Raw genomic sequence first — 20,745 nt, 5'->3', positions numbered from 1 at the left:
CAACAGTGTGCGCTTATAAACAAACAAGCAAATACAAATACACCACAAGAACAAAGACCAATCCACTTACTTTAACACATCTAACATTGATTCCAGGACACACAAACTTCTTGAAGAGTAAAACAGCTCGACTTTCTCCACAAGTAATCGGATAGCCATACTCAACACTCTCTCCCTCTGATTTGCTGTCATCTGTAAAAATAAATAAATATTTACAAAGCCTGTCAATATTTTCATCGGTGCAAAAATATGCAGACGTTCTACTGAGTGATATCATCACAACGACGGGCTAATTTCAATATTCTTCAGCTCCATCATAAAACTTTGTACATTGCAAATGACACTAATTTAAATAAGTCATTACTGAGGGCACAGACAGGGTCTATTACTGTACTTACCATGTTGAGTCTCAATAGCCAAGACCGTGGTGCTTGTATCTGCAATGTCATAATTTCCCCTGCAGAGGGCAACAGATTGTCACATATAGCATAAAAACTAATACTGAACCGTTGACTTTTAATTCATATCGCTTTTGCCTCACACTCCTGAGATTTTAGGTTTTATATCTCTGCTCTGGGTCTCCCATGTGAAGTTTGCATTCCCCCCCCCCCTTCCCCCCATGTTTGTGATAGAAGTTGCAAACACATAAATATCAAAATGCAACACTATCTGGAAGTGTTTACAAACACGATTCCTAGGAAATCACAATGTCCTATCACTGGTGAGCTATATTTAGAAGAGGCCCAAAGGCAGTCTATGTGGTTCTTGGGAGCAACTTTCTGTTGGTTCCGAGTTACGACGCACCTGACTTTGTTACGAGTGGCGCACAGCATAAGACTACATTGGCTGTTTTTCCTACAAACATTTGCTGTAGTTATACAAATGTTTACTGTAATTATGACATTTCACGGGTACAAACAGCATGCAATGAACTCATTTACACGGTGTTTTTTATTTTATTTTATTCTTTTACACAGCTAGAAGTGGTTTTCATACAAATGTTTACTGCTTTTATGACATTACCACTACGCTAGCATAGCTAAGTGAAAGACTACAGGTCACCTGCCTACAAATATATGCTATGTTCCTGACGAAGGAACGGAACTCAGCCAAAAACTGAAGACCACCTAATATTATACATAAAATGGATGCAAGTCTTCAATTGTAGCTGCCATATTTTTGTTTGTAAAGTGTGTTAAGTGTCTGCCCACCCATCAAGTGTGAAATTAAACAACTAAGTAAATCTCTTTAACTACCTGCCTATAAAGTGTCTGTGAGCATACAATTGTGCACTTCCATCCTGCTATTTGTTTAAACTTTCAGTTAACTTTATGTTGTTGAATGCTACAAATAGTCAAAACACAAATGCAACATGAAAGCACTTAGAAGAAGCATGGAGAAGACTCACATTGAACTGACCTCTATTAAATGTCGAAGTAGAACTGATGTCACTCATTGGCCACGCCCCCTTAAAGGCACAATTACGCTTCATAAAGCCAGGTTTTTCCATTTACGTCCTCTTTTACTGATGTTTTATGATTTTTGTTTTAACATTTGCATTTTACAATACAGTGCTATTTTTCTTTATCAAAAACACAAAACAGAAGAATTTGTGGGGTTTTTGGGAGGCTGAAAGGGATTCGTTACAATGTGGAAATTTGATTTGATATATGAGCCAAGTGAGTTACGAACTTGGTCATGGACCAAAGTGAAACTCAAAAGTCAAGGCATGTTGTCAAAATATGTCTATAGTTATATATATATATATATATATATATATATATGTGTGTGTGTGAGGTATTTTGACAATAGCATGCCACAGACAGTTATTAATATTTCTCCTTTCATTTCAACCTCCAAATAGGTCTTCAAATATTTTGTTAGTGTATGCTGGCAATAATATAACTTAATAACAACATTATTCCTCCTTTCATGTTTCTATACCGCTTGTCCTTAATAATTAAGGTCACTTGTGAGCTGGAGCCTATCCCAGCTGACTTTGGGCAACAGGCGGTGATGACGCACACCCTGGACTGGTCATCAGTCAGTTTATAGGGGGGAAAAAACAACCATTCACCCTCACACCTATAGACAAATTAGCGTCTCCACTGAAGCTAGCGTGCATGTTTTTGGGGATGTGGCAGGAAGGACTTACAGATTCCACACAGCAGGGCGCAGAACTGAGATGTGTACCCAGATACTCTCAACTGTGAGGCAGATGTGCTAACGATGATCTCATCTAATCGCTAATCATCTGTTTCTGGAGTATAAATAAATATGATGCACATGTGGACAAAATTGTTGGAACCCCCTATCCTTCTATTAATGAAAGAAAAATCCACAGTTGTCACAGAAATAACTTGAATATACACTCTTAAAAACAGTTGGGTCAAAAATAACCCAACTGCGGGTCAAAAATGGACCGATCCTCTACTTGGGTCGATTTGACCCAATTTTGAGTCAAGAAATGGGTCTTTTAGTGTAAAACAACTCACAAATATTGGTCAGATCCTTTACTTGGGTCAAAAAAGTGTGTCATTTTGTAGTTATATGTTCAAAATATTTTCAATATTTTCTAATATCACCGGACCTTGAGATTGAGATATTATTCTAAAATTATTATTCGGTTGAATCACAATTCAAAATCGATGTCTGATTTGTGCTGGTTAATATTCACAAATTTTCTATTTTATGACTTTTGACAGATTCAAGTCATTTCTGTGACAATTAGGGTAGCTGCAATGTGCACGTGCGTACAATCAGGTTGATATTGCTACCGTTATGAATTATTATGATGTAACATCTATTAGATTAGCAAATCTCGTAACGTGGATGTCATGTTTGTATGTTTTTATGTTTGTATAATCCGTGTCTCTCTAGCAACGTCCATAGTATTTACCCATGCAAGATGGGCTGCAGGTGCAGGATGACTTGAGCCTTATGGTTGTTGCCACTGGACCCTCCCTCCTCTTCCTTCTCCATCATGAGATCCCCTGCAGACACAATGACCTCAGCACCCCTCCTCACAGAGCTGCACGCACAGAGGCCCAGCCACGCATGTTAACAGCAGTAGACCAAATAAGCGCACACACGCACAGACGCTATTTTCACGCACACACTCACACACATCACTGAAAGCTTCTCCCCCCCCCCCCAGTCGTGATGTCTGACATGCAACCGCTATAGAAAATGAACCCATAATGGGCTTTAAAATGCAATAATCCACACATGAACTGGTCTTTTTCACTGTACAAAACAAGCCTATGCATTAAGGTAATGTACGCATGAGGAGAGTAATACTAAGCCAAAATCTGTCCTGTAAGAAGAGCTGTATTATTCAACAATGGAACAGCGATCAACAGGTGAAAGTACCTATCATATGTAGAGTATAGCATGGTCACTTAAATTCAAAATGGTTGCCACTTGATCGCCTAATGTCAAAAGCTGATGACAATACTGAATAATAGTTATATTATACTGACATATCATTATTATCATTATTTTTGCAGGTATCAACAAATCCAATTTAATGCTTTTTAATGCATGTTAAAACCACGTCATATTGCATACACACATGTGCACATATACATACATACAAGCATACATGTATGCATATACTGTTTATATATTAGAGCTGACAGTCGATTCAATTTTTTAATCGCATGATTTCCTTACTGAGCGCACGATTAATCACATGCATTTTTCTAATTGTACAATAAAGTGTTAATAATAATAATAAAATAAAAAACAATAAAATAATAAACGTTTTCCATATTTTGGTTAAATAACATCAAAGTGGACAAATATGGCTATATCTTTTACTTCATTAAACAGTCATTTATAGTAATTCATAAAGTTATTTGAAGTTAAAATGATATACCAAATAATTAAAAGGAGTGTGAAACATTGAGTCATAGGTTTGTGTTGAAGTAATTTTATGCCACAAGGTGGCATTAGTGCTTCCTGTTGACATTAGTGACGGAAACAGTAAATTTTTCTTTTGATATTCAGAGCAATTAGTATTTGGAACATGAAACAACTCGTGGACGCCAGGCCGTTTTGTTCATTGTAAAGTACAATTAGTCACTCGTCGCCATAAATACACATCTTTTTATTACACTTTATTGCTACATTGTGTTATACAGTGACTCGTGTGCACAGTGCTCTATGTAATATAAAGCTTGAACAACAATGTTTTTAAAACCTAATTTTACTGCATCTGAACATGATATTTAATGCTTTATAATACATTTAGCTAATTCCATTTAATTACTTTTAATGCTTTTTAATGACCTGCGGAAATCCTGTTTTAATTGTAATGTAGCTTCTATGTTCTTTGCCATTGGTATATGTACTGCATTATCAATATCACTTACAAATTTGAGCTGAAAGTTTGGGAGATCCTGTTGTACACCACAGTAAGGCCAAATAAAGGAAATGCTATCTCCCATAAGACTTCAACAACTGACAAATAGTCAGCCGTCATTTTGGAATTATTTGGACAAAACGCTTGCCAGTCATGCACAAAGAAGCAGCCGACAACAGCAATAAAATATTCACGAGAAAAGTGTTATTTACTAACCGTCTATTCAAATGCAAGAGCTCCAACATAGCAGCACTAGCAAGTGGCCTGAGCCTGAGCCTGAGCCGTTGCGTGCCTCCCTCACACTCCTTCACCCACTCAAACTGACGTCTGCTGGCGCGGCGTCACGCACAGCCCGGCACGCACGCTGCACAACGAGCGCACAAACCCACCTCATCTACACACGCGCGCGCACACGTTCGAACCCCCCCACCCGCCTCCCCCTCCAAAAAACACAGACACACACACACACACACCCGAACACATCACCTCCTACTTTGAGTCAACATTGTCATAGTTTGACTTACCGTTGTTGAGCGGGCCACCGTTCTCCTCATCCTCCGCCGTACAGAGAGGTAGGAGAGCATGCGCCGTGACGCGTCCACGCTCCCCGCACTGAAGGCAGCCTTTGCCTGAGAAGCATCTGTCCCGCTGTCACGACAAGCGGTGCGTTCGCACGCGATGCTGTGTAAATCGGTCAAATTACTCTTATGTGCGAGGGCGCCGCTTGATTGGCGCGCCTCTCAGCCCATGGCGGATCTCGCGTCTAAAGACACAACGTACACGCACACACACACACGCACGGGTTATGTACTCTAAAAAGGAAACCTCGTAAATGTTAGAATGCCACTCGTGGGGGTTCTACTTCTTTGTTTTGGAACGTACCTCTAGGGGAGACGTGCTTTTGTCAAAGGGTGACGGGAGGAGTGTTCTAACATGTCAACAAAACATACTTGCAGCTTCAATTAATCATGAAGAAAATGTAGTAGATCCGAGTTCAGCGTTACCTTCCCTGCGGACAAAGGTAAAGCACTAACAAGAGCGCGCAGACTGACCTCAGATCAGTGCGGACAATAGCCCGCCCCTTAGGAATGGAATGCGGGCGGTGTGTTGATTGACAGTGGTGATGGGCCAATCGCAAGTCGGGTAAGCGCCTCGTGGCCAATCGTAAACACGCAATACTTTCTACTACAACTTTTCCTCAGTTGGGAGCGGAACACAAGAAGTCACAAGAGCCTCCGCGGCTTGCACTTCACTTGCCCGCACTGAGCTGTGGAAAACATGAGAACAAAGTGTGAAAACATCGGAGATGCGGTGAAATCATTTTTAATCGGATACTGCCTTGCTTTCAGCTCTGTTTGCATACGAGTCCACGGCCAAGAGGGTAAGTTAAATACTAGTTGAATTAGCTCCAATTGGGGTCTCGAGGCTTTTCCCCCCTGTAAGTTTGCTAGCTAGCAACTGCTTGAAATGTTTAAACATACTTTCATTGTAAATAGTATGTCATTCTTCTGCTCGAACTCACAACCAGACTGTAAAACTATATTTACTACATTTACTATTGTATACTGTTCTGTAATGTCATCTCACTGTGACGTCAAAACATGCATTTGTATCAATTGCGTAGATTAAGTATACACTAGTAGTGATTTATTACACTTTTGCATGTTGTTCTGTCATTTCAAGATTTTATTTTTTTGGTTGATCATGATGTGTGACACATTCTTGACACACTCTTACCTTCATGTTTACCTGCAGCTATGAGTTTACCTTTCCAACACTGAAGTGGGATCCGTATGTCACATCAATAAGCATTATATCTTCATTATACTCCAGACTCAACAGTGCAATCAAAGTGTTATTTTTGGCCGGTCTCCCTGTGGCTTTGGTTTCCTCACGCCGGCTGATGATTAACTACACAGTCACTTTTGCAATTGCTGGGAAATGGGCAGAGTTTTGTGGGGCCCACGCGCAGTGGTCAAAATAATATTTCCCCTCGAGTGTTATGTGCAGGCTCCTTGGTTTAAGTTTGAATTTGTACGTAAATCGGAATATGCTGAATAGTCTACGATTAGCCTATGCTAGCGCAGTAGGTATATAGTTATATACATCTAGAGCATGAATATAAAACTAAAAATCCAAAATAAATATGAATATAAATATAAAAATCAAATGGAAAAAGTAAGTACAGAGGTAACTGAGCATGCCTGAGTGTGTTGCATGAGAACGTATACACCACACAAAGTTCATAACTTTCAAATGTCTTATGTCAGAACAGTTGTATGTAAACTAGACTGATTATAATTACCGGTGCCGATATTCGTCCTTGAAGAATCATACGGCGGATAATAGATCAATTTAAAACTGTTAACTTTAGGGAATTATTTATTTCAAGTTCCAATTAACTTTTATAAGAGAAGCTGCTTATCCTGGGAACGCTCTATTTTCTTGTTTTAAGTTTTTTGGGGGGAGGTCCCTGAAATTTTTGTTAGAATTTAAAAACAAAGCTCCGTATTAACTAAGATTTAATATAATAATAATTATATTTTTCAAATCTTAAAAGTTGTTCAATAAAAATATGCTTGAAAAAATCAACAACGTTAAGAGTTTGAGTTTTTATTTTTATTTTTTTATTTTTTAGTGAAAATTAATTCCGGCTCCAAATGTTAGTTATCAGCCTCCTTGACTACTGATAGGTATCGGCCCTAAAAGACAACAACCAAAGACCCCTTATTAACCGTTTTGTAAAAACTAGCATTTTTCTTTTTCTTACGTTGCTGATCTGTCAAAACGGCCCAAACATCAAATTGGGTGAGTCGACCCAACAATTATACGTACTCAATATCAATCCTGTAACAGAAACGGGCTTTTGTGTGTAATGGTGTTCAGAAAACCTGGGACAGAAGCATGAAGTTTAACACACAACACTTGCTTTCTCCCAACATGTTATGTGAAAACAAGTGTCGCTGTCAAGCAAGTTTTCATCGCACATCAGATTATCTGATTGCGGGATGAAACTGTATATCGCTGTGGGAAAACGCACACAGTTGAGGGTCTTCACCTGGGTCAGTGTATAAGGTAAAGGTGAACAAGTGTTGGGTCAATATTTGCAGTGTCTCTGTGTAAAGAGGCTTTTCACTTCCTATGGAAAGCTGTCATATTTTTCTTACCTCTGTAAATCATCGACAAGAGGTCTTCCTGTATGAACGGTCATTTAAAAAAAAATAATAATAATTCTGTGTTACGTCACAGTTTGAATTCAAGTTAGTCAACCCATCAATTTTACTTGGTAGTATCAGAACTGTAACAGAGGCAGGATGGCCTGTAAAAGGCAAATATGGATGCTGAGTCATTTGTTACTATGAGGTTCTTTGATATGACAATATTTCGTCGCTGCTGTGTGAAAAACACTTTTTTTTATTTGTATGTTTTTGAGATGAAACTGAACGCAGACATCCCAAAAACATAACAATTTATATATATATATATATATATATATATTAAAGGGAAAAAATGGACACAAGTGTTTTTCACATAGCAGCGACGATTTGTGGGTTTTCTGTTAAACAGATTTTTTTTTAACTTTTTTTTTATGTCACTGTCATGTAACATTAGGATTTTTGCGTGTAAAATGTAAAAAAATTAAATGTTATTATTTTTATTTTACATTTATATTATTTAAAGTATTTAAATATTTTATTTAAATAATAATGCTACTACTAATAATAATAATATTTGTATTTAAATATTTTATTATTTAAATGTTTATCTTCCATTGTAAATTTTTGTTTAAATGTTTTTGAGATGAAATTGAATACAGATGTAAAAATGTAAAAATAAAAATGTAAAAAAATGGGGAAAAATAGACATAAGTGTTTTTCACATAGCAGCGACGATTTGTGTTTTTTCTGTTAAACAGACTTTTTAAAAACTTTTTTTATGTCACTGTTATATGAAAATGTTTAAACATCTCAATTCAAAAAATTTTATTTTACATTTGTATTATTTAAAGTGTTTAAATATTTTATTTTAATAATAATAATGATACTATAAAAAAATATTTAAACATTTTATCATTTAAATACGTTTAGTTTTTATTGTAAAATGTTTGCCTGAAATTTGTATAAAATGTTATTGCCACACTAGACAGTGTAATGCGGTGTTCGTACAGATGAGCATCCCGTCTGCTTGTGCGGACCTGTGAGGGCCTGCCAGCAAATCTGGAGCTTGGGGTCTTGTTATGCCCAAATGAATCCGCTTTTCTGCAACCGTTCTTCTACATTTTCCAAACAGGTCAAATCAGGATCAAATGAGCTCATGTTTTGTTTTTTGTTTTCGGGGAAAGGGGAAGATGATTTCATCAAAGCACTGCTCACTAAAATAACCCTTCCACTGGAAAGTGACAAATCCATGCTGGGTTGCCCACGGTTACTGTATGTCGCTGTGGCATTTTCCAGGAAATCCAAGAGGGGCAAAAACAGTGTAGAAGTTGGGGGCTGGTGTGTGTGTGTGTGTGTGTGTGTGTGTGTGTGTGTGTGTGTGTGTGTGTGTGTGTGTGCGTGCGTGCGTGCGTGCGTGCGTGCGTGCGTGCGTGCGTGCGTGCGTGCGTGCGTGCGTGCGTGCGTGCGGACACAGGGTGAGCACACAAGGTTATCCTGCAGTTTGGACTCAACAAATCTTAAATACCCTTATATGGAAGATGAAGACTAAAAGGATGAAGCTCAGACGATGACCAGTCTTTTGACCATTCCCGGACCACTTGACTACTTAACATATTGCTGCTGTTCCGCCCACGCCAAACCGACGTATCTCTGTGTGATCACACAAGCACTGCTTATTTATTTCCTGTGGCCCACTGATGAGTTAGATCATCTAAATATTAGTGTTCCAGTCTGGTTCTTGTGTTTGTCGCGGGAACAGATGTCAGTTCACAAGTCAGATGATGTCATCAATCTTGAAATCATTTGAAATGATAAAGGTCATTTAAATGGTGGAAAAAAAGTTTTTCTTGGTCTCATTTGTTACAAAATTGTGGCATTTTGAATAGTGGTGTGTAGACTTTTTATATATACACAATAGTCTGTGTGACCACTTCCCTTACAGATGGACTGTTATAAACAGGCTGCAGTTTACTGTGTGTGTTCTGAGAAGGCCTTTATTAGTCTTCCATTGGAGACAGGAAGTGGTGGCAATGCAGAAGTGTCAAAAAGGTCTGCTTCTTAGAAGGCAAACGCTTACAAATCATGCAATCTGTTCAATAATATACACTTCATGCTAGTTATTCTATAAGAATATACTGTATGTTATGTCAGATAGGATATCCAAATATTGCAGTTAATAAATAATAGGGTTGGGTATTGATTGTAATTTCCTCAATCGATTCGATTTCCATTCACAAGAGTTCCGTTTGATTCGATTTCAAAAATAAATCTGCCCTTAAATTTATATTTTTTTGTTAATTTATGGGAAAAAAGATATCACTGATTCGTGGATTTATGAATCGATATCACGCTCAAAAAGGAAAATCGATTCAATATCAACTATTCGATTTTTTAAACCCATCCCTAATTAATTAGCACAAATGTGTGATATTTTACTGGATTAAATTCAATAAATAAATAATTTGTAAATTGCTGCCAAATACTAATGAAATTTAAATTGATAGTTACCATTGAAATGCCGTTACTGATTGTAATTTGAGTTTAAATGTACAGTGGACTCCTCGTTATTGATGGGGGTAAGGGATTCACCCCCCCCCCCCCCAAACCCCCAATGTATTTGAATGGGTGTCAATTGTACACGGATTTTTGCTATTCTGTTTTGTGTTTTTTTTTGTTTGTTTTTTACCTGGAAAAAAATCTTTGAAAACTCCAATATGTGTTTTGCTTGGAAACCTAATTTTGCCCCCCCCCCCCAAAAAAAAAAGAAAAAATATCAATGAGTGGGTAAATCCACAGGAGCCAAACTGGGAGCAATCTCACTTTTGAAACAGTTTTCTTTATTATTCTTATTTATGTTGTATTATGATTTGTTTCCTTCTAGTTTTCGACTCGCTGGATCATCTTTATTTGTATGGTTTCAGGTGATGGTTGTGGACATGCGCTACTGGGCGCAGAGTCCGGCACCCTGGCCTCACAGAACTACCCGGGCACATATCCCAGTAACAGCTGGTGCAAGTGGAAGCTCCGTGTCCCGCAAGGGCGCACACTGCGACTTCTTTTTGGGGATTTTGACATTGAAAGTAGTCCCGATTGCGCTAATGGCTCTCTCGTCATCACAGATAACAATGAGCATCACATCCTAGGTACGATTTTTCTCTTCCTCCGCCAAATGTTTCTTTCTCATGCTATTAGAGACATTCCCCGTGCCAATTCGCCCAGGGCATGCCAATCTTTTGACACATTGCTGTAACAAGCTAACTCTGAGACACAACGTTTTGTCCTGAAGGCAAACACATTTGGGCACTGTACCAAAAGGACGATTGAGAAATTGATGATAGAGGGATTGCCAGTTGTGTTTGTTACTGGATACCGTCGTACCTGAGTCATGACTGTGATCTTCTTTTCTCTCTGCTGGGTTAGGGTTTCTACAACGCTTGAAGCGAGTTAATTCGCAGACGCCTCATTCTACACAACACAAACAAATCATTATTCATCATTATTCACAAATTGGTTTAAAACAGTGGGGAAAATAGCTTCTTTTTTTGCAACATGGCCCTGGTTGATCTCTTATACACTGCTGCCACCTGCTGGCCGTTTTTGTAATAACTACCATTGCTTTAAACATTCTCTTCAGTTCAGAGGCTGCATCAAAGTCTTCAATATGCTCCAGCATAAAAAAACGACAACATAAAAAACTTATAAATAAGTTTTTGGGATGCTTAAAACATTTAAAATAGAACATATTTATACGTTTTTGGGAGCAAATTAGTTAACTGTGCCATTTAAGCACAAACTATGAATGTTCAATTTATGTTAAAACTGATTTAGAATCAGTGCAGTACACATTATTTTAAAATAAATGAATCCTTTAAATAAATATTTGTTGGGTTTATTAGATTCAAATAGATTAAAATCGTATTCATCATAAAAAATCATGTGAATAAGCCGCATTGAGTATTGAGTTTTACCTACAAATGCAGTGCGTGGAACATTCCAAAAGTTCATGTACAATTTGGAGATCAACCAAAAAGTCAAAAGTTGGGAGTTCAAACCATAATCTTTCCAGAATTCAGCTGAGATTGGCTTTTTCTGATTTCCACGATGGCAAAGAGGAAAAGAATATTACATTTACTGTGGTGTATGAAACTGTCTAGATTGTTCATCATAATCATATATTTTGAAAGTATATTGGTCAACATATGCATAACTGAAATCTCTTTCTTATACAGGTCCAGAGTGCGGGAGACTGAATGCATGGCAAAAGAATCTGACACTCGCTAGCAATGAAGTGACAATAACCTTCAAGTCGGGGTCACATCGGTCTGGACGGGGATTTTTACTGTCTTACGCCACAGACCTTCATCCAGGTATGTGCCGTCACACCTGTCGCTTGAGCGTCATCTCCCAAAAATGTACAATATATTTTATTTGATCACAGGAGCCATTTTTCCCGGCAAGACTCGAATACTGTGTTGTTCAGTGACGACTAATTCTCCTCTTAGGACCATCAATGTCCATGTGACAACGTCTACATGACGTATGTTGGACAAGGGACATCTCGTGTGGTTAGACAAAAAAATATATAAGGACTTTGTTTTTTTCCCTGCATCACGTGACAGGTCTGAACAAGAGTCTTATACTTAGTCTCCCCGGATGATGTCATCCGGGCTGCGCTGCGTGTATCACAGCTTCCCGTCTTCCCGTAGCTTGTTTGTGAAATCTGGCCATGTCTGGACGCACAAACCGCCGTCTGTTCAGCTGAGATCACACGAGAGCCAGTCGCCGTGCTCGTCAGTCAGCGCAACAAAAGGCTTTGCTCATCTCGACACCGATGGCCGCTCATCCCCTAATATAGCAACACACTGGGCTATCTCATGTCTGTGGACTAAAGGGAGGGGAGGGGGTGGGGGGTTATTATGTAAGCCCTTGAATACATACTTACGTCTTCCTTTAAATTCCACTCTTGCTCAAATTGCATTATTTTTTTCTACCTTGTTGTTGCAGATATCATCTCTTGTTTACAACGAGGCTCGCATTTTAGGTCGCCACATTTGAGGTTGGTCAATACTGCATGTTCCTCATCATTCTTAACTCATTCTAACCCGAAAACGTATAAATACATGTATTAGCACTTTGTCCTTCACTCCCCAAAACGTATTTAAACGTTTTTTTAAAACGTTAGATCATACAGAAGGCTTTGATACGGCTTCTGACATGAAGAAATCGCTTAAAGCAATGGTAGTTATTACAAAAAACGGCCAGCAGGTGGCAGCAGAGTATAAGAGATCAACCAGGGCCATGTTGCAAAAAGCTCTTTCCCCCACTGTTTCTAAACAGATTTGTGAATAATGAGAATGAACTTAGCTATATTAGAATTCTAATTGCTGCAAAACGGAAACAGATACAAATATATTTTTTCCTGATGAAAGAAGAGACGAATCTTTCTTTTGCTAGGTTCCACGTTTTTATGGCAATAGAACACAATATTATGTGGGCCTTGCAAAATCAGTCAAAATCCAGTAAAACAGCCGGGAGAGAAGGGAGTTGCTTCAGTGAAAATGGCTGCGAGTGAATGAGTTAAAGAAGTAGAGTACCAAGAGTTGTCTTCTGCTTTTCAGTGTTTACTGTCCTGCCGGGTGTAAAAATGTGACGGGAGACATTTGGGGAGGTCCCGATCAAGGCTACCGAGATGTAAGTACACGCCATTTGAAAGTCAAGTCATAGAGTTGGTAATTGCTAAGTAGCTCCGGTCAGCTCACCGTAGTATCAATTAGGTCAATTCTGACCAGTTTAGCATTTCCAATACAAAAAAATATAAACGTACAGATGCAGGGCTGATGACAGTCCATGGGGTCCTCTTTTACTGCTTACCCATGTTAGCATAACGTTAGCATAGCTTAGTGACACCTCAAGTTACAACATTGCCAGAGAAGCGGCGCTCTTTCATAAACGGTTTTCGTCCAATTTAATTCAATGTAACAAATCATGCCTGGTATCCCTTTACGATGGAATTGTGTACAGTACCAAAACGAACCACTACGCTCTTAGCGTGACAGTGGATGTTTACGTTAAATGTAGCACAGGTTGTGTTTGAGCAATAAACATAACTGCATGCATTAAGTAAAGCATTTAATAAATGTTTGCATTACGACATTGAGTATTTTTTCATGTCAAAATATTGGACTCTTTTTTTTTTCATTTTAAATTATGCAAGTAATTAACTGATTAGAAAAAGAGGAGGGTGAGTGTGTGCAGTGGATCAAAAAATGTTAGACGTCCTCATAACATTACATGTTGAAAAAATTTAAAATTTTCAATCAAGTGATTAATCCTGATTAATCAAAAATTTAGTATGTGATTAATCTGATTTTAAAAATTTATCATTTGACAGCTCTCGTAATTTTGCTAGATCTGCGCGTAAAAGTGGTTTGTTATTCGCCTGTGCCACAGACGTCGGTGCTGTGTAAATCTGCCGTGCACGCCGGAGCGACGTCCGACAGTCTGGGAGGGCTCGTGAGCGTCAGTCGTGGGAAGAGCCGCACGCTCTACGAGTCCACCTTTTCCAACGGGATCCTTTCTAAAACGTTCGTAAGCTGCTCTAAAAAAAAATAATAATTATCGCAATGTTCATCACTGCCAACGTTAAATGTTTTTTTTTTTATTATGTTGCCTTTTCTCTTGTACAGCGGTTCATTATCTGAAAAGAAGCTGGTGTTCACTCAAGGTACAGCCTCGAGTCACATGTTCTCATTCTGAAGTGTGTTACTGTTTCTAAATATTATTTCCTGGCTGTTTACAAAACATTTCAGCACCCCGTAATGAACTACTTCCAGCAGTTCATCCTTTCCTCTGATTGCTCAACAGAATGTAACAACATCCTGGCAGTGTACGGTTTGAACGCCTCATCTTTTGAGGACCATGAAAGCCAAGCGCACAAATTTTCCTGGTCCACCAGAACGGTACATTCTGGTCATGAGGGGCTCGTCTGGAGCGCAGGTTGGAACGATCCATCGCCGTGGGTGGAGCTTGGACTCACTGATAAAAGCTCCGTCACAGGTAGGTCAGAAGCTGATTTTGGAAGTACAGGGAGTCCTAAAGTTACGGCGGAGTTTCGTTCCTACGCTAGCAATGTAACCCGAATTTCGACTTAAGTCGGATTTCCCAATTAAAGTCGATATTTACATAAAAATACTTTGTACAGTAATATTTGCGTGACCGGAAAAGCCAAAACCATTATTTTGTGTTTCCGCACGGACATTCATTGCTGACGGACAGCAGAGCGGAGCTATAAACACGGAAATGTGACGGTCCTGATGGACGTCCGTTGCTGGAGGTGACAACAACGCAACTTTAAATAACTTTAAAATGGTGTGATTACTGTGGGAAATTAACGAAAAAGGAAGTGCTATGGACGAGGCACGGGCGCCGTAAAGTCGGTACGACGTAACTCGAGGACTCTTGAGAAGATTTTTACTTTTATTTAGTGTAGCCCATAAACCATCCATCCATCTTCTACCGCTTATCCGGGGTCAGATCGCGGGGGCAGCAGCTTTAGCAGGGAAGCCCAGACTTCCCTCTCCCCAGCCACTTCAGCCAGCTCCTCCGACGGGATCTCAAGGCGTTCCCAGGCCAGCCGAGAGACGTAGTCTCTCCAGCGTGTCCTGGGTCGTCCCCGGGGCCTCCCGCCGGTAGGACATGCCCGGAACACCTCCCCAGGGAGGCGTCCAGGATGGCCGCTTGTATCCGGGATCTTGTTCTTTCGGTCACGACCCACAGCTCGTGACCATAGGTGAGGGCAGGAACGTAGATCGACCGGTAAATCGAGAGCTTTGCCTTTCGGCTCAGCTCCTTCTTTACCACAACGGACCGATACAGCGTCCGCATCACTGCAGACGCTGCGCCGATCCGCCTGTCGATCTCCCGCTCTAACCTACCCTCACTCGTGAACAAGACCCCAAGATACTTGAACTCCTCCACTTGGGGCAGGATCTCATCCCCGACCCGGAGAGGGCACTCCACCCTTTTCCGACTGAGGACCATGGTCTTGGATTTGAAGGTGCTGAGGGTGTAGAACTGGTCCACTGGTCCACTGTTCCACGGCCGGGACGAAAACCACACTGCTCCTCCAGAATCCGAGATTCGACTTCCCGACGGACCCTCCTCTCCAGCACCCCTGAATAGACCTTACCCGGTCTAGGCTGAGGAGTGTGATCCCTCTAAAGTTGGAACACACCCTCCGGTCCCCCTTCTTAAAAAGGGGGACCACCACCCCGGTCTGCCAAGTAGCCCATAAACCACTATAATAAATGTAAACCTGTTCCTCAACATTATTCCACTTCTTTTTTCAGGAGTGATCACAACCGCATCGAGCGAGAACCACATCAAATCCTACACGCTACTTTTTAGCAGAGACAGGAAGAACTGGAAAGTTTACAAAGACGCTGTCAACGAAGAAGAAAAGGTTGGGTTTGAATAAATATTTGCTGATGTGGTTTTGGATAAATGACCACTTATTTTTGTAGCTCTTATTTTCCTCACAGGGTGAATTTAAAAAAGCATCTCTCTATCTGTTACAAGGTGTTTGAGGCGTTTGCCGACAGTCACCCGAGGGTGCTCAACAGCCTGTTTCCTCCCGCCGTAGCTCGCTTCGTCCGCGTGCGACCTCGGAGCTTTCATGGCCGAGCTTCGGCTCAATTCCAAATCCTGGGCTGTCCTGTCAAGGTCACGCCGAGGTCTCGCTCACCCGACGGTACGTATCGTCTATCTTTTATCCTTTTCTAGCTTTTCAGAATGTTTTTAACTTTTTCGTTTTGCCAAACAGAATCTCCGTCCAGCAAAGGTGACGCAGCCGTTCCAAACACATCCCCAATTCCCACAGTAGGTCCCGTTTTAGTGGAGTCCAGGCAGAGTGAGTGCATAAACGATTACTTGTTGTCCATTGTCACATTTGGAAGCTTAGTCAAGTACTGTAACATGAATTCAAATGGCTTACTTTTATGGCTGCGTAGGATCGGGTCAACCAGTCATCATCGCAGTTGGAGTGGGCCTCGGACTAATCATGTGCTTCGGATGTTTGTTGGCTGGAGTCTGGTGGAAGAGAAGGTTGTTGTTTTTTTTAATACACCAGGATTTTTTTAACACAATATTACATTTTAACTCATTCACTGCCAATGTCGGCTATAGACGTCAAAAATTCCTTTGAACTATTTCTATTAGTTTAACATTTTTTCCCACTTTTGTTAACAAGAGTATGAAAACCTCGATTTTTTTGATTGCATTAGAACAGATATAAAATTTGTGATTAATCGTGAGTTAACTAGTGAAGTCATGCGATTAATTATGATAAAAATTGTAATCACCAGACGCCCCTAATTTTTAATAATCTTTTCTTTAAAAAAAAAAAAAGGATGATCAAATGTTTTTTTTTTAAAGAGAGATTATTAAAAATTAGGGGCGTCTGGTGATTACAATTTGTAATCGTAATTAATCGCATGACTTCACTAGTTAACTCACAATTAATCACAAATTTTATATCTGTTCTAAATGTACAAAAAAAATATTGTTTTTCATACTCTTGTCAACAAAAATGGAAAAAAAAATTAACTAATAGAAATTGTTCAAATGAATTTTTGACGTCTATAGCTGCCAATGGCAGTGAATGACTTAAAGGGGAAGTCAACCCCCAAACATTTTTTGACAATAATATGCTCTATGCAGCCTCGTTAGTCTAAATATGGTATTCTAGTTAACATTGTGTTAGTGGAATATGAGTTAAGCAGCAAAATCCAGCTGTTTTTATCAATCTCACGGGACTGCCATTTTGTCACTTGCTGTTGACTGAAGATGACATTACAGTTGGCAAAATGGCTGCCCCCTGAGATGGATAAAATAACGGCTGGATTTTGCTGCATACCACATAATCCACAAATGTAATATTAATAAGAATGTCATGTTTAGACTAGTGAAGTCACATAAAACATATTATAACATATAAATGTTTAAGGTTGACTTCCACTTTAACAAAACAGAGTTAATACAGTCCTCAAGTTACGAACGAGTTCCGTTCCTACGCTGACGATGTAACCCGGATTTCTGCGCGAGTCGGAATTCACCGTAAATTTACCTACAAAATACTTTTAAAAAAAAAGATGCTGTACTAAAAAAATATATAACAAAAAGAGGGCGAAAAAGCCAAAGATACTCCCGGTGCACAAACACAGACAAGTGCTTGCACTAGCTAAGCAGAAACACTGGGGACCAAATGGCGGATGAGGGACAAAATGGCAGACAAGGCGTGGCTGTGGTGAAGCCAAAACGTCGTGGGTCGAGTGCGTCGTAACTCGAGGACTCCCTGTCCACTTCTCCGTCTTATTTAAAAGGACATACATTAAAAAAAAATCTAAGAAATTTTAGGGGGGGCTGGAATTCAGTTTATTTATTATTTAGTGCCCCCCCCCCCCCCCCCCCAAAATGGCTAGAAATGCCCATGACACTAGTGATTAGGTAGTTGTTTTGCATGGCTGTTTTCCAGCTTCATATTGTGTATATTGGGATTATTTTATTTTCCAATATAATTAAATAAAAGCTATTTCTGTATTTTTGATAAGGTGTTTGATGGGCAGTTTTTGTAAAGGTGGCTAAATGCTGCTTTCCCATAATTATGTAAAGACACTGATAATATATACATTTTTTCCCCCGCAAATCAAGCAGTATTCGCAGTAAATGTCTGTAACGGCTTGTGTTGTGTTCCATGCAGGAAAAAAGCTTCCCAAATGAAGTACTCGGTGCCAACAAGTAAGTGTGCCTCTTCCCTCAACTTGCCAATGTTGTTTATTGAGGTTAAAGAGTAACGAATGGCTGTGTGTTCAGCAGCTTGCCAGAGTTTCCAGGTGAAGACTCTCCCGTGCCCTCCGTCGGAGCTCATCTCGTACCCTCTGGAGCGAAATATCCACGACGCCCTACCCAGCCCCCCGCTCAATGGTCAGAATCATCTCTTGACGAGCCTTCACTTTTTCCCGCTGTAATCGGTCGCTGGGCTTCTGAGCTTCTGAGCTCCCTCCATGGGCTGTCCATTCTTGAGCCCGTCACCCAGTCACTGTATAAACATTCCTTTCATGGCCCGCGGAGCGTCTCTGAAAGGGACTCTTGAATTGGCGCTCGATAATGGCCGCTCAGCCCCTCCTCTCAGAGGGGCCCCTTCGCTGCGGCTGATAAACAGGACGGAGGGGCGACGCTAAGACAAAGCAGCGTCCGGCACAGCCTGTCTAATTAAAAGGGTTGTGGGATTGAGGCTGTTCTCGCTCTTGTGGGGGTCTGTGGCCCCCCCATGACACAAGCTAGGCAGAATAACAAGTGAGTGGGGTGGGGGTGGGGTTCAGCTAATGAAGATCAATGTTTGGCTAGTTTCCTACATATGGTCATGCCAGTTTATCAAATGACGGTTCCGCCACCGTCCTCTACAACTCGTGTTTGTGCCAAAACTTTTTGGTCGGGTTTTCAGATAAGGAGATAGTAATTGCTTTCGCAGAGATTAACCATAAGCACTTTGACGCGTTGGGTACAGCCAGCAACAAAGACGCCTCACTTGGCGAAGGTCCACACCTTGAGGATCAAGCATTTAAGTTAATTTGTTCAAATGCATATTTACTTGTACATTTATGTTTCCAGAATTATTATTTCCACATTCATACTTTTTTTTTTTTTTTTTTTAAATACAAGTAGCTAAGTTGATTGTGTCAAGTCTGCAGCTCTCCATCATTCACTTGCATTTACCTAAAGTATGCTAGCTTCTGATTGGTTAGTCTTAGTCAACTGATGGGGGATCAGGAAGTGTTGTCGCTCTAGTATGAAGTTTAAATTAAGAATAATCACTTTCCATCCTGCCTTTTCATTTTATACATAGTGTTCCATTAACCACCAATGAATTCTCACATTAGACTATAGCTACGCTACGTGTATTTATTGTAAGTTTTTTTCTCTGAATATTGCCCCCATCCTCCAAAAAAGTATGCCGTATATATACGTGGCCCTAATACGCCTGTGTACCTCTATGTACAAGTAAATAACAGTCTGACGCCTAATCATCAGCTCGTGGCAGGAAGCTAAGACAAAGCTAGCCACAAACTGGCTGGCGGTTAAGAATCACTGATCTGGGACACTATTTACGTGCCTTTTTAGGTGCTACTGTTTTGGTTAGCAGCCAAATGGGCTCCTCAGTTAATGCAAACATTTATGAACAACAGTGACGAACTAATGTAGAGGCAATATGGAATACAATCTATTTTGACCATATGTTTGTTTTTGTAGACTATGCCCAGCCCGCAATTGGACAGAAGGTGGGCTCTACATTCCGGCCCCCCTCTGACGAGGGCTACACGGTCCCCTTCGCGTTCGGCCACTACGACTCCCCCGGCAACCTTCCGGAGTACGCGGAGCCGCTTCCGCCAGAGCCCGAATACGCCACGCCGTTCGGCGAGCAGGAGTGCGCGCCCATGTCGGCATCGCCCGGCGCCCCGGGTAGCTACGACTGCCCCTCCCACAGGATGCTCCACAACGGCTACTGCACTCCCTCCCTCCACGCCAACGCTCCACGACCTGCCAACGTCGTCTACGCCGAGCCAAAGTCGTGTTACTCTTTATTGCAGCGGTACGAGGAACTTTTGTGAGAGCAACTCGCAAGAACTTGGATGGAATGTGCTGTCCGAAGCTGACACAGCGGAATCTCCAGTGACATAAGAACCCAAAGTCGATCACACAGTGATTATGGGAGCCGAGCGCACGATTGTGTCTGAAAGGAGAACATGTAAACGTTACACAAAGAGAATGTGACTTTTTTGTAATTGATGAAAGAATGTTTTGGTCACAAGCTGCACTTTGAGAAAACTGTTTTACAGCTAAAACAAATCACGTAAGTGAATGCATTAGTATTTACAGTCACCTTCTCTTCCAACTGTGATGCACTGGGACTGACGTGGTGGTCATGTGCCATATGGCACCACCAGGTGGCTCTAGTGAGCTCTAAACATTGAACAGGGAGACTGGACAGTTGCTTATACACCAAGTGCAACATGCTTTTTGTTATGCTTATAATAAAAAAAATACACAAAGGCACAATGGACATGTTGAGATTTTTCAATGTATTTGTGCTGAGAAAAAAAAATTGTACAACATTTTTCCCTTTTTTTTTTTTTAACAAGTGCACAAACATGTACAACACACAAA

General features: G+C 40.4%; 2 protein-coding genes across 8 annotated transcripts in view; one reads left to right on the top strand and one right to left on the bottom strand.

Moving 5' to 3' along the window:
* LOC147172200 (glucocorticoid modulatory element-binding protein 1-like) overlaps window positions 1-16,532 on the bottom strand; it is a 25,537-nt gene extending 9,005 nt beyond the window's left edge. Inside the window, exons 1-5 of one of the 6 annotated variants that reach the window (XM_086078085.1) lie at window positions 16,517-16,532; window positions 4,891-5,129; window positions 2,900-3,031; window positions 399-457; window positions 71-192 (exon numbers count right to left, since the gene is read on the bottom strand). In XM_086078085.1, the coding sequence (XP_085934211.1) occupies window positions 71-192; window positions 399-457; window positions 2,900-2,985 (267 nt within the window). In that variant the 5' untranslated portion in view covers window positions 2,986-3,031; window positions 4,891-5,129; window positions 16,517-16,532. Of the gene's footprint in view, window positions 1-70; window positions 193-398; window positions 458-2,899; window positions 3,032-4,582; window positions 4,760-4,890; window positions 7,655-16,516 lie in introns of those variants that run through there. The other 5 variants (XM_086078084.1, XM_086078086.1, XM_086078083.1 and 2 more) reach the window with 5 other exon arrangements.
* Window positions 5,556-20,745, top strand: LOC147172199 (discoidin, CUB and LCCL domain-containing protein 1). 2 transcript variants are annotated; one of them, XM_086078080.1, is made up of 15 exons: window positions 5,556-5,747; window positions 10,446-10,667; window positions 11,754-11,891; window positions 12,529-12,580; window positions 13,143-13,215; window positions 13,975-14,108; window positions 14,211-14,248; window positions 14,389-14,580; window positions 15,873-15,985; window positions 16,102-16,273; window positions 16,346-16,432; window positions 16,533-16,626; window positions 18,281-18,318; window positions 18,394-18,504; window positions 19,831-20,745. In XM_086078080.1, exons 1-15 carry the CDS (start codon window positions 5,645-5,647, stop codon window positions 20,187-20,189), a joined length of 1,926 nt encoding a protein of 641 aa, XP_085934206.1. In that variant the 5' UTR covers window positions 5,556-5,644; the 3' UTR covers window positions 20,190-20,745. The 2 variants fall into 2 exon arrangements, with proteins under 2 accessions (XP_085934206.1, XP_085934207.1); XM_086078081.1 differs by having other exon boundaries at window positions 5,557-5,747; window positions 18,397-18,504.

The sequence above is a fragment of the Leptonotus elevatus genome, chromosome 6 (assembly GCF_054856555.1).
Source record: "Leptonotus elevatus isolate MCC_2025b chromosome 6, RoL_Lele_1.0, whole genome shotgun sequence".
Lineage (NCBI taxonomy): Eukaryota > Metazoa > Chordata > Actinopteri > Syngnathiformes > Syngnathidae > Leptonotus > Leptonotus elevatus.
Note: the sequence above shows the minus strand (reverse complement) of the source record. Positions and strands in the feature narration are given on the sequence as shown.